General features: G+C 36.4%; 1 protein-coding gene across 5 annotated transcripts in view; it reads left to right on the forward strand.

Moving 5' to 3' along the window:
- Nucleotides 1–235: 235 nt before the first annotated feature.
- ECT2 (epithelial cell transforming 2) overlaps nt 236–13,913 on the forward strand; it is a 71,711-nt gene continuing 58,033 nt past the window's right edge. Inside the window, exons 1-12 of one of the 5 annotated variants that reach the window (XM_050778283.1) lie at nt 236–409; nt 2,829–2,939; nt 4,419–4,570; nt 5,193–5,272; nt 5,399–5,491; nt 7,027–7,209; nt 8,992–9,081; nt 9,840–9,947; nt 11,276–11,349; nt 12,084–12,214; nt 12,359–12,474; nt 12,578–12,640. In XM_050778283.1, coding sequence (XP_050634240.1) covers nt 4,441–4,570; nt 5,193–5,272; nt 5,399–5,491; nt 7,027–7,209; nt 8,992–9,081; nt 9,840–9,947; nt 11,276–11,349; nt 12,084–12,214; nt 12,359–12,474; nt 12,578–12,640 — 1,068 coding nt within the window. In that variant the 5' untranslated portion in view covers nt 236–409; nt 2,829–2,939; nt 4,419–4,440. The remainder of the gene's footprint in view (nt 410–2,828; nt 2,940–4,418; nt 4,571–5,192; nt 5,273–5,398; nt 5,492–7,026; nt 7,210–8,991; nt 9,082–9,839; nt 9,948–11,275; nt 11,350–12,083; nt 12,215–12,358; nt 12,475–12,577; nt 12,641–13,913) is intronic. The other 4 variants (XM_050778284.1, XM_050778286.1, XM_050778285.1 and 1 more) reach the window with 4 other exon arrangements.

The following is a 13,913-nucleotide window of genomic DNA, read 5'->3' on the forward strand; positions in this document are numbered from 1 at the left end:
CTTTCCTCAGGAAATAGGATGTTTACTGAGTAAATACGCGGTAGTCACAGAAACACCTGCTACTCCTATAAGAGCTCAGGAGCCACCACCGCCACCTCCTGGCCACATCCGGGCACTTCCCTGCAAACTCCTGACGACCCGACGTCCGAGCCGTTGGGCTTATTTGAAACACACGCACAACCAATCAAGCGGCGCCTGCCGGGAGGTGAAGAGCGTCGACCAATCACCGGCCCTCTGGAGACTCCGGCCTATGGGAAAGAGGTTGACATCACACGCCAATCGGCATGGCTCTTAGAGAGAGCAGCTTACTTTTTGAATCGGTTGTGGCGGCGGCCGGCAAGGAATGGCGGTATCTGTGAGAGGAGTCGGCCTTTGAAGAGTTGGAAGTCCTAGGGCTTTTTTGAGGGTGGTAAGGACTCTTTGTGAGTGAGGGAGGTGCAAGTGGGCGAGCGGCTCCAGAGCCAAGGGCTCTTTTGCCTGCGGTCGACGTCCCCGCCCCTAGTGACCGCGAATTCCGGAGCGCCCCAGCTCTGGCTTCCCGGCTCCGGGAACTGCCTCGCCGCACCCCATCCCCAGCAGCTGGGCCCTGACGCGGAGTGGGAGCCCGAAGCCCCCAGTATTGCTGGGCATCTTCGCCCTCACCTGTTGGCTCTTTTGGACGGAAGAGTGTGGGTGAAGGGAGGGAGTTGGGAAAGGGATTTTGGCAAGCCGCGCAGCCCTGTGGCTCTGGAGGCCGGCACTTGAAGCCTTTGGGGGCTTATCTCAGAGTGTGCAGTGGTTTTATTCTAGGATTCATCCTGGCTTCTTTGCGGGAAGTTTAGTTTTTCGTTTTTGCAAGATAAATCCAGGCCATCCGCCCCTCTTCCTCCCCAGCCACCCGGCACAGATGTGTCTGGCTTAGTGGTTAAAGGCGCAGCCTCTGGATTCAGCCCGGCTTTGAATACCTCTTTTACCCCTTACTAATAGTTTGACTTAGGGGTAGTTACTTAACCTCTCTGTTCCTAGGTTTCTTCATCTATACATTGAAAATAATAATAGTACTTGCCTCTTAGGATTACTGCAGAGATTAAAAGGTTTAGGACAATGTCTGCCACGTATTAAGCGTTAAGTAAATGTCAGTTGTTAATAGTAACGTTATTGTTAATAACACCACCATTATACCCAGGATTGCATTTTAGTCCTTCACCTTGGAAGATGATTACCTAAAAAGTATTTAAGTAAAAGGAAACTTGAATGTTTGTTTACATGGCAAATTTTATCTCTGGGATAAAAGGGGGCATGTGTTATAGTGTGTTTAGCTAGAAGCTCTTTGGGTCTGTTCTTGGGTGAGAAGCCGTGTAGGTTTATGAACACTGATCCTATTGTGCTTATTTTAAAGGCTTCTGGAATACAGTAACTTGAAAAAAAGTGATTAATATATTTCAATTTCTAATCAGACTGTTGGATGTTAGTCATCAAGTTACCATGCATCTCTTTTTCTCTATAAATTTTGAAGCTGTTTTGGCAATAAATTGATCATATACAGTGTCATCAGGGACAATTTTAATTATTAATCATCTGCTTTTGATCATCTGCTACGCTCCCTCCCTTTTATTAATCATCTGCTTTTGATCATTTGTTGTGCTCCCTCTTAAAGAGGGATGCATAGGAGAAAAACGTAAATATTTTCAATTTTTTTTTTCTTTTTTTCTTTTTTTTTTTTTTTGAGACGGAGTCTTGCTCTGTCACCCAGGCTGGAGTGCAGTGGCCGGATCTCAGCTCACTGCAAGCTCCGCCTCCCGGGTTTACGCCATTCTCCTGCCTCAGCCTCCCGAGTAGCTGGGACTACAGGCGCCCGCCACCTCGCCCGGCTATTTTTTTTGTATTTTTTAGTAGAGACGGGGTTTCACCGTGTTAGCCGGGATCGTCTCTCGATCTCCTGACCTCGTGATCCGCCCGTCTCGGCCTCCCAAAGTGCTGGGATTACAGGCTTGAGCCACCGCGCCCGGCCCAATTTTTTTTTTTTTTCTTAAGACGGAGTCTACCTCTTGTCACCTAGGCTGGAGTGCAGTGGCAGGATCTCGCCTCACTGCAACCTCCGCCTCGCGGGTTCTAGCGATTCTCCTGCCTCAGCCTCCTGAGTAGCTGGGATTACAGGCGCCTGCCACCACGCCCAGCTAATTTTTGTATTTTTAGTAGAGACGGGGTTTCGCTGTGTTGGCCAGGCTGGTCTCGAACTTGTGATCCGCCCGCCTTGGCCTCCGAAAGTGCTGGGATTACAAGCGTGAGCCACCGCGCCCGGCCTTTCAAATGATATTTTTGATTTCCCTCCTCCAGTCCTTAAAGCAGGTTAGCTCATCTCCTGACTTTTTTTTTAAACCACCTTTTAAGGGGACTTCGAATGAAAGCCACATTAATGCATTTTCATTGGAAAGGGTTGAGTGTAGAAGACTTAAAATAATAGGGCTGGATAGAATTTATCATTGATTCTAAATTAAGATTGTTACAATTATTGGACCGCTCCTTTGGAGAGCCTTAGAATAATAATTGACATGGATGTATGGTAAAGCAATAAGAAATATCCATATTGTGAATATTACATGAGAATAGTTGTTTGTTGTTCACTTTAAGACATCTAATCAGTTTTCATATTAACTAGATTTGAGTTGTAGTACTACGTGTGTTCCATCACTGGCTATGTGCAGGGCTGAGACAGGAAGCTGAGTTGCCTGATTTTGAAGTGTCACATGACACGATAAGACCTGTGCTGTTATTAGTGTGCAGGTTATTACATTCCTTATTTTCAGCATCCAAAAATGATGTTATGATACCTTACTGTTTCTTCACAGCATACAGTTTAAACTGTTACTTTGCTAAGACTCTAGAGGAAGGTATTTGTATATTTTATTAATCTGAAGAAGTAGGAAAGGGGAAAGTCTGACATGGAGCTCTTGTTAAAGGTGGGTCCTCTGTATATTTGCCTAATATTTTAGAAATTTTCTCTCAGTAAAGTTGACTTATTGAAAATTGATAAAAATCTCTAAAAAAATTTTTTTTAGAGAGACAGGATCTTGCTCTATCACCTAGGCTGGAGTGCAGTGGTGGGATCACAGCTCACTACAACCTCAAACTCCTGGGTTCAAGTGGTTCCCCTGTCTCAGCCTCTTGAGTAGCTACTATAGGCACTTGCCACCACACCTGGCTAATTTTTAAATTTGTTGTAGAGATGGGGTCTTGCTATGTTGCCCAGTCTGGTGTTGAAATTCTGGCCTCAAGTGATCCTCCTGCCTTGGCCTCCGAAAGTGCTGGGATTTCAGATGTGAGCCACCGAACCCACCCTGATGAAAACCTGTTAAACCTTTTATTCCCTGTCTAGCTTTTAAACTCTTCTTAAGTACTGGAAAACTTAAAAAAGGATTTTCTTTCATAGTCCAGAGTTATATTGGCACTCATCAATGCATAATTGTTTTGTCAAACCTTTTAGGGTAGAGGTGTTTTTAAAGAATTACGAAAATACTGACAAGGGAGCAGCCCAATTATACAGGAGAGGTTTAGAGACATCCACCGAGTATGAGTCAAGAGTGATGGATTGGGGGTTAGAAGACAAGCTAGCTGGAGAGTCGTGCACTAAATGCAAATAGATGTGATGTAAATTATGATTTGTGTGTGAAAAATAGCTGAAAAATTCATTGTTGCTGTTGCATAGATTGTATAGGGACTGGGGGAGTTACAGATGGTGAGGGTGAATAGTTAGGCTGGGACCAAATTGTGAACTTGGTGGTGAATTTGGACTTGGACATATAAGGAGGACTCACAGAAGTTGTTAAGCAGGGAAGTGATATGGTCACGTTTGTATTTAGGTGCATATTCCTGAAAACCGTGTGGAGAATGATTTCTAAAGAAACTGATGGTAAAGTTGTGTGGACCTGTTTTATTAGACCAAGTGACCATTGTGGTATTGAGCGTATAGAGAAGGGGGGCCAGATCCCAGAAATATTTGAGGTAGGATTGATAGGAATTTTGGGGAGGGAAATGTGGGAGAGGAAAGAATAAGGATAGATCTCAGATTTTCGGCTGGGATTTTTGTGGGAGGTGTGTTATGGTGGTGTTACAAGTGAATATAGGAAGAGAAATTGGTTGAGGGCAAAGGTGTGGAGAAGGGAGGTAGAATAATATTTATGATTACAGTTGAGTGTTGTATGTCTAGTAATGTTCTATGTGCTTTTGATACATTATTTTTATTATATTCCTGTGAGTCAGGTATTAGTATGTTTATTTTACAGAAAAAGAGGCTCAGAGAAGTTCAGTGACTTTCTTTGGTTCATTAAAAAAATGGGTAATAATACTTTTTATAAATTCTAGGTACAGAAGAGCCTCTAATACTTATTTTTGCCCAATGACCATATTTATGTATTTTTATTCAAATTTTATTTTTTCAGCTGATTTAGAAGAATACAAATCATGGCTGAAAATAGTGTATTAACATCCACTACTGGGAGGACTAGCTTGGCAGACTCTTCCATTTTTGATTCTAAAGTTACTGAGATTTCCAAGGAAAACTTACTTATTGAATCTACTTCATATGTAGAAGGTAAACCTGTTACCTGCTTTAAAACAATCAATTTCAATTCCAAACTTACTAGTGACTTTCTTATGATTTAATTTTAATACCAACTGTAATGCTAGAGCACAGGTATTAAGTGAATATTTGTTGACAGAATTCCTTTAAACTATGTCATTTTTCTGAGTATTATTTGGATTATTTGTATGCTTTGCAGCTTTGAAAAGGGAGGCATCTTAATTTGGATATTCCGTTTTCTGTATGTGAGGGCGGTCTAGCTACAACATTGTTTGCTAGAAGTTACACAGTCATGATTAGTTAGGTGAAGAGCTACTTTTTCCTTTACCACTTTATAAATGGGTCTTTCCTAAAATTGTATGCACTGTTGAGGATAACTATGTAAGATAGCGCATTCTCTGGCTAGGAGGAATGATGTTTCTATTCCCTGCTACAATATCGTTTCTCTCTCTCTAAAGTGATATATAGCCAAATATTTTTATAAGTTGGGAGTTGAGTTCTATTAAATTTAGAGAAAGTTATGATTCCCTCAAAGATGTAATACATACCAGATATAGCCAAAAGAGCGATAAGGAGCTATTGATTGTGATGTTAATACATGATAAACATATTGAAACATTTTAAATTTTAACAGAAGAGATGCCTCAGATTGAAACAAGAGTGATATTGGTTCAAGAAGCTGGAAAACAAGAAGAACTTATAAAAGCCTTAAAGGTATGGAGTTTTAGGGTTTAGTTTAGTTTAGTTTTTTTTTTTTTTTTGTAATGCAATTTTTCTTCCATCAGTGTGTTAATAGTTTCATAGCTTTCTTAACCTCATACTTAAGTGTCTTTTCCACAGACTGTTAAAATAATGGAAGTCCCTGTTATAAAGATAAAAGAAAGTTGCCCTGGAAAATCGGATGAAAAATTAATAAAAAGTGTTATTAATATGGTAGGTCAAAGCAACTCATTGCATGTGGCATGCTGCACTTCCCTTGATTATTATTCTGCTTTCTGGTGATTGGAATTAGGCACAAGGTGTATTTTGTGCAATCTGAAGCTTAACAAATAGAAACTGTTTTATACTTTAAAAATTCGGTGTTCGGGTGTACTTTAAAAAAAACTGTAGCATATATTTTAAATAATACCAAATTACTTTATAAGGATTTCATTATTAACTTTAAATGACACAAAATCTACAAAGATCTGATAATTTTCTTTTAAACTCCTTAGCTTCATTTTTCTCATTAATTTTATATTTAGTCTAAATTCTTGCTGTATTTCCAAAATTATAAATCACGGTAATTTATAGTCAGGGAATTTGCTTCAGCATATGAAATAATCTAATTCTGGAATCCAGGTGTTTTAGTTTGCTAGGGCTGCCGTAACAAAATACCACATAGTTAATTGCTTAAACAGTAGAAATTTCTTTTCTCACAGTTCTGGAGGCTAGAAGTCCAAGGTTAAGGTGTATGCAGGTTTAGTTTCCCTTGAGGCCTCTTGCTTTGGCTTGCAGTCTCCTTTTGCTGTCCTCACATGGCCTTTCTTGTATGTGTCCTTGCATCCCTGGAGTTTCCTCTTATTGGGACACCAGATTGGATTAGGGCCCACCCATATGATCTCATTTAACCTAATTACCTCTTTAAAGTCCTTATCTCCAAATATAGTCACATTCTAAGGGCTTCATTCTTCATTCTAGGTTAGGGCTTCAACATGAATTTTGGGGGTACATAATTTAGCACATCACACTAGCCTTGCAAATAAAATTCAAATACTGACCCATTTTGAGTTTTTTTAAATTTTTTTCATTTTTATTTTTAATTTAACACAAGAGTTACAAGAGTTATATAGATACTTCAGTATCTTCATTATTTTTCGTGGATGTATAAAGTGTTTACTGTAAGTAACTTGCCTTTTTATGTCCTACATTTGCCATGCTACAGCTGCTACATATTGCACATCTTTCTCTTATTTCTCACATGTCTACTAAAATGATTATGCTCATTTTCCTTTCTGTAAGTATTAAGTGGTATAGTAATGTTTTCCTATTTTTCTGAAGATAGTTAATTTATACAATAAGAACTTTATGTATGGTATCATTTTCTTGGTCAGTAGTGGATATCTTTCTAATGCATCTTGATATCAAAATGCATGTACTTAAAAACTTTAGCATTCTAATTTTATGGAACTTATGCATACTCGATGATTTATGACTAATAAGTAAAAAGTCAGAATTATGCCTTTATAATATTGATCTTTAAAATTTAAGAACTTAATTTGAATGGAGATATGTATATGTAAAAATGTAAGTACATAAAGAAATATGGTTGTTCATTAAGTGTAATGCTGATTATTGTGTGATTGAAACTTACTTTCTACAAATATAAACATGTTAAAGTTGATATTGAATTAAGCCTTATTTAGCGAGACAGATGGATTATTTGATATATAAATAATTTTTATTTCTGCTAACTATGTGATTAAAAGGACATTAAAGTGGGCTTTGTAAAGATGGAGTCAGTGGAAGAATTTGAAGGTTTGGATTCTCCAGAATTTGAAAATGTATTCGTAGTCATGGACTTTCAGGATTCTGTCTTTAATGACCTCTACAAGGCTGACTGTAGAGTTATTGGACCACCAATTGTATTAAATTGTTCACAAAAAGGAGAGGTAAGCATATACATTTATTATGACTTTTCAAGTTTAAATTTTTATTAATGAATTTTAATTAGCAAAAAATTTATTTGGAAAAATCTCATTGATTGTTGAGAGTAAAATATTTAGAATAGGAATAATAGTAGCTACTCTAATGTGGTCCTTTAATTCCTCCATTTTAAACTTAGTAGTGAAAAGCTAAAGCCTTTAAAGTTAAATAATGATAACTGTACATATGCATATACACAGACATATACACAGTCTTTTTTTAATTTTTGAGACGGAGTCTTGCTCTGTCGCCCAGGCTGGAGTACAGTGGCGTGATCTTGGCTCACTGCAAGCTCGGCCTCCCGGGTTCATACCATTCTCCTACCTCGGTCTCCTGAGTAGCTGGGACTACAGGCACCCGCTACCATGCCCTGCTAATTTTTTGTACTTTTAGTAGAGACGGGGTTTCACTGTGTTACCAGGAGATCAAGGATGGTCTTGATCTCCTGACCTCATGATCCGCTCGCCTTGGCCTCCCAAAGTGCTGGGATTACAGGTGTGAGCCACCACACCCGGCCTATACACAATCTTAATATCACAATGTCTTAGAGAAGATTGCTTGCTTAAACTTGGGTTCCAGAAATTCATACATATACGTAAAATTTTATTTTTCTCAACACAGAACAGATGCCACAGTTCCATTTTTATCAGTTACTGTATAACTTAAAATTCGAAAATTATTTTAGCTTTTTGTATTTATTTATTTAATAAATAAATAAATGATCTCCGCTCACTGCAAGCTCCACTTTCCCGGTTTCAAGCGATTCTCCTGCCTCAGCCTCCCAAGTAGCTGAGACTGCAGGTGCATGCCGCCATACCTGGCTAAGTCTTTTCTATTTTTAGTAGAGACAGGATTTCACTATGTTGGCCAGACTGGTCTCGAACTCCTGACCTCATGTGATCTACCTGCCTTTGCCTCCCAAAGTGTTGTGATTACAGGTGTGAGCCACTGTGCCCAGCCGCTTTTTGTTTTTAAACAGCATTTCAATATGAGTTGTATGAGAGTTAGGGCCTATTTGGCTGTCTTGGCATTCTTAAGCTTGCCTTATTTACTTAAAATTGCTTACGTCTTTGTACTTCTATTGTTATACATGTTAGTAATACTAAGCACATGTTAACCTTTAATTCTCTAACATTTTGATTTGGAGTGGTTGGTTTCAAAACCCAAATAAACTTTAAAAGACCAAATTTTGAAAAATAATCATATATAATGATGAAAATCAAGTTTATTCTTTTATTGTTTTTAAACCATTCTCTTTCTTTTATACACACACACACCCACAACCGTTGAGTAAATTGTTTACTGAATGTCACCATTTATTAGCTTAAAGATTAGAATAATATTTAAGTGTATGTGTTATATTTACTCAGTGTTTATTATAAAATGCCTCTGACCTCTTTTAATAACATTAATTAGAATCATTTATAGTAGTGTATGGAGTCTGAAAACTTTGCTTATAGACTTTGCTTCATGTCTGTCAGAGTGCATTTAATATTTGTTTAATTTTCTGAGAGTAAAGTGTGTCTAGATTATGTATATTGCATATGATTAAGGAATCAGGGGAAATAGTTTTATTGGGAAACTTGCAATCTGTCTTTTTGCAGTTTTTTTGTTTCATATTGAAAAATGCCAGTAAATCTTTGGATTGGGAAAGTTGAATGGCAAGAGGGGAAATACGTTTAGCTTGAGAAAGTTGTGTTGTATTTTCTACTAAAGAGAAAGCTCACATTTAAAATTGTATCTTTCAGCCTTTGCCATTCTCATGTCGCCCATTGTATTGTACAAGTATGATGAATCTAGTACTATGCTTTACTGGATTTAGGAAAAAAGAAGAACTAGTAAGTATTATGAAACAAATTCAAAGCATATTTTTTATAGCAAAATTAATTAAAATTGGCATTTTTTTTTTCCTTTTTAGTATTATGGTTTTCTTTTTAAAATATTGAAGGATAAAATTACGGCTATACCAGATTTTAAATTTTGTGAAGAAACAAATCCTGAAGCAGCTTATAAAGAGACCAGTGTTTTGTCTAGGCTGGCTTGATATGAATTAATAGAAAGATTTCATAGCAATTCTGTTTGACTCTCTTGTTACCATATTGGCTACGTTGTTTAAAGTTTTTGTTTATACATTGCAATTTCTTACTACAAGTTCAGCCTTAAAGTATTCTATTGCCCTAGAGAATTCGTAGAAAGTTCTTTGGTTCACAATACTTTGTTGTTGGAACTGATGGGTATTACTCTAATTTTGTAGGAAGAGTCTTGATGTGATAAAACTTGGTATTTAAAAAAAAAAAAACATTATATTTACACAGTATGGTATTAAAAAGCAATGTATTTAGGCCATAGGAAAGGTGGTTGTTTAATTTACTTTTGTGTGAAATCTTTACTAATACCACCTCTATAATTTTGCCTGTGTTAATAGGCAAACTAATCTTTTTTTATACTTATTTTGACATAAAATTTAATAGCTTTATAAAAATCCTGTATTTTATAAATAGAAAGTATTTAGTCAATGCTAAATGAGTGGTAAACATAGTTTAAAATTTTGTTCAAATTAACCAGAAAATCAATGTTGCTTAATTTTTCTTTTGAGGTCCGATTGGTGACATTGGTCCATCACATGGGTGGAGTCATTCGAAAAGACTTTAATTCAAAAGTTACACATTTGGTGGCAAATTGTACACAAGGAGAAAAATTCAGGGTATGTAAACTTGGGTATTTTTGTGTATTTCAATACAGTATTATTTTGGGATGGGTTTAATAATAGCAGTCTTTTACCTATTTCTTCCACAATTAAAGAACAGAATCTCAATTTTTGCTATGAGTATATTTAGTAAAAAATTTTAAATCATAAGACTGGTTAAATTTTTCTTTTTTTTTTTAATAAAGATGGGGTCTTGCTCTGTTACCCAGGCTGCTTTCGAATTCCTGGGCTTAAGTGATCCTCCTGCCTTGGCCTCCCAAAGTGTTGAGATTACATATGTGAACCACTATGCCCGCCAAGAGTGGTTAAGTTTTAAGTAGGCAATGGAACTTGAGTGAGGTGTTGAAAGATGACTAGGATCGTGGGGGTTGGTAGATGAATAACATTGTAGGAATTGTGAGAGTAGGTAATTCACTCTTGTCTAAGTGCCTTTTTTTTTTTTTTTTTTTTTTTTTTGACGCAGTCTCACTCTGCTGCCCAGGCTGGAGTGCAGTGGTGCCATCTCAGCTCACTGCAAGCTCTGCCTCCCGGGTTCACGCCATTTTCCTGCCTCAGCCTCCCGAGTAGCTGGGACTACAGGTGCACACCACCATGCCCGGCTAATTTTTGTAGTTTTCGTAGAGACAGGGTTTCGCCATATTGGCCAGGGTGTTCTCAAACTCCCGACCTCAGGTGATCCGCCCACCTTGGCCTCCCAAAGTGCTGGGATTATAGGTGTGAGCCACTGTGCCTGGCCACCTAAGTGCCCTTTATAAGAACAGAGCTCTGCTCTTATAAAGTGGTTCTAAGATTTAACTTGTTAATATTATAAAAGGAGAAAATACTCTTATTAGGATTGGAATCTTAGTTTAAGATTGTAGTTGAATGTCTTAGCAAGTTTTATGATTTTTCTTAGTCTCCCTTAGTGTATTTGTGTAGCAAATGATAATTTTAGTGTACTCTTCAATTTACCCTAAATATTTCAACTCATATATAAGGTTTTAGTGACTTAGTCAGATGTCTTCTTCTGTAGTGCCATCTTGAGGGTCATACTTTCAAGGAATTAAACGTGAAGAATGGAGAAATAGAAATTTAATGAAGATGAACTTCAGAGATATATTTATTTAAAATAAAATAAGGAAACAGTTTGGACACCATGGAACTTGTTTTAAAGTTATTTTACCCTAACTTGTATGATTGGAAGACAGTTTGTTAATTTTTAAATTATTTTGTTACAAAGCAGATAGTGATCTAAAACTGCAAAAAATTAAGTATGTTAATTGTTTAGAAGTTCCTTGAATGCAGTTATTTAAGGAGAAAATTCATTGTAATGTTTATATTTTTAGGTTGCTGTGAGTCTAGGTACTCCAATTATGAAGCCAGAATGGATTTATAAAGCTTGGGAAAGGCGGAATGAACAGTAAGTGTTCAGAAATTCAGTAGTTCATTATGTAAATTAAACATTCTGGTTTAAAGATAAATCCTTGTGCTGAAAAAAGTTATTTCATAGATAGAAAAAATGAATTCAGTCTGAGTAGCTTGGGGAATAAAATCTAGGAAGAACAAAGTTATAAAAAATTATTAAAAAATTGAAAATTGAGGGATATCTTTGATATCTTTGGATTTTACCTTGTGAAGTAATTTTGACTATTATGAACATTCTGAAATTATTAGATAATAGCTAAATCTGGGTATTTGGATTTTGTTACATATTTTTAAAATTTTATGTTGTCTGGTTACATTTTAATTGGTGCTTAAAATTTATTGCCTTGTTTTGCTTAGGTTTCCAAGCTCATGATTTCTTGCTGTGGCACTTCATCATTACTTAAGATTTCATGAAAGTTATCATTACTTAGATTTCTTGAAAACCTTGGAACACAGCACATATAAATCTTCAAATAATAGAGAAAAAATTTGAATCTCTTGTAAAGCTTATCTGTGATCACATTTTGTCAGAAGTTACTTTTGGGATGACTGAGGACACATCAATTTTTTTAAACTGAAGTTTTTGTGAACATTTCAGGACCAAATGTTAAATCGTTCCAATAGATAGATTATGCTAAGACCTTAAGAATTGCTATAGGTTGTAAATTGATATACCTAACACTTGAATTTAAATTAAACTGGTTTTAGAAGAGTGCATTTTGTTTTTAGGGATTTCTGTGCAGCCATTGATGACTTTAGAAATGAATTTAAAGTTCCTCCATTTCAAGATTGTATTTTAAGTTTCCTGGGATTTTCAGATGAAGAGAAAACCAATATGGAAGAAATGACTGAAATGCAAGGTAAAATTTAGCATAATGTGAAAGTTATATATATTTTAGTCCCTAAGCCTGCTTAATCACTTCCTGGTCAATATACCTCTTAAAAATTTTGAGTTTGGAAATAAGTAGCTCGGCTTACCTATACTTATGTGCATTCCTCTTTAGGAGGTAAATATTTACCGCTTGGAGATGAAAGATGCACTCACCTTGTAGTTGAAGAGAATATAGTAAAAGATCTTCCCTTTGAACCTTCAAAGAAACTTTATGTTGTCAAGCAAGAGGCAAGTAATTCTAGAATGAGGTTGGTTTTTAAAAACACTGTTAATAGTTTCTCTGATAAAATAAATGTAAACTGTTTATTAAAATGTTTTTTCTCTCACCTAGTGGTTCTGGGGAAGCATTCAAATGGATGCCCGAGCTGGAGAAACTATGTATTTATATGAAAAGGTATGCTTTTAACCCCTTAGTTATTCTGTGAGCTTGATTGTTTGAAAATAACACTTTTCTGTCCAGAAGATTTGGAGAGCATGTTTAGGACTTTCAGAATGATTAAAACAATTGGGATATCAAGTTATCTTAGTCTGTGTAGATTTAAGTGGAACTATTCAATGTAATGTGTATTATTTTAACCCAATATATGTTGTTCTGTGCTAATTCTTGGTGATAACATTATGAACAAGAACATCGCTATCTTCAGAAACTTAAGACTTTTAATGGAAAGATAGATTTGTACATAGTTACGATGGGGAATGATGTGTGCCGCAGTTGAGTGATATATTTTAGGTAGCCTCACTCTGAGAGACTCAGGAGGGATTAAAACAGTCAAATAAATGTTGACCCAACTTAGTAGGACAACTAGATAAGGACATTCATTAGAACCCCAATTGGGAGAGGGTATGAAAGCTTTGAGAGTACATTAAAATAACAAGTAGTTTAATATGGATTTAAAATACACTGTGGGAAGGAAGGCCAACAGATAATGGATAGATAGAATCATAAAGGTTTTAATACATTAATGAGCTTGGATATTATCCTATAAGTATTGGGAGCCATTGAAGAAGGATAAGGGGAGAGATGTCATTAAAAAGATGAGTTTGATAGTAGAATATAGTCAAGGAAAATCTAGTCTTTAGGGTGGATCTTGGTGAAGAGTGGTATCACTCACCAAAATGACATAAAGTTATGAAAGTAGGCTTTATGGGAAGATTTACTTTAGTTTAGGATTTAATAACTTTGAGTGGAATATTGGAGATGAGTTGTTTCTGTAAAATCTATATAGTACCATATTGTGTTCTCTTCAGACTTCAAAATGTATAGTTCTTAAAGTTTAAAAAGTGTGCTTTAGATTTAGGGAGAGAACTCTTAAAAATGAAGAGTTACTCAGCACATATTAGAAAGCATTGTGTCCAGGCACTGTGCTAGGGATACAGTGAACAGACTGTGAATGATCCCTGCCTTCGTGAAGTTTACGGGCTAATGAAGGAGCAGACAGTAAACAAGTTTACAGATGAAAATGTAATGGTGATAGTGGCTATGAAGAAAAACGAGGTGCTCAGGGTTAGACAATTACAGTGGTCTCTTGACTATTATGTTTTACGAAACTTCTGAATTGCCTGGTAGAGTGTAGGGTTATAAAATTATTGTGCAAATCCAGATTTTGTCAGACTTGTAAATATATTTTTCTCTTGTTCCTGTCTCAGTAAAGAACCTTGGAAGTAAA

Source organism: Macaca thibetana, chromosome 2, assembly GCF_024542745.1.
Source record: "Macaca thibetana thibetana isolate TM-01 chromosome 2, ASM2454274v1, whole genome shotgun sequence".
In the NCBI taxonomy this organism is placed as follows: Eukaryota; Metazoa; Chordata; class Mammalia; order Primates; family Cercopithecidae; genus Macaca; species Macaca thibetana.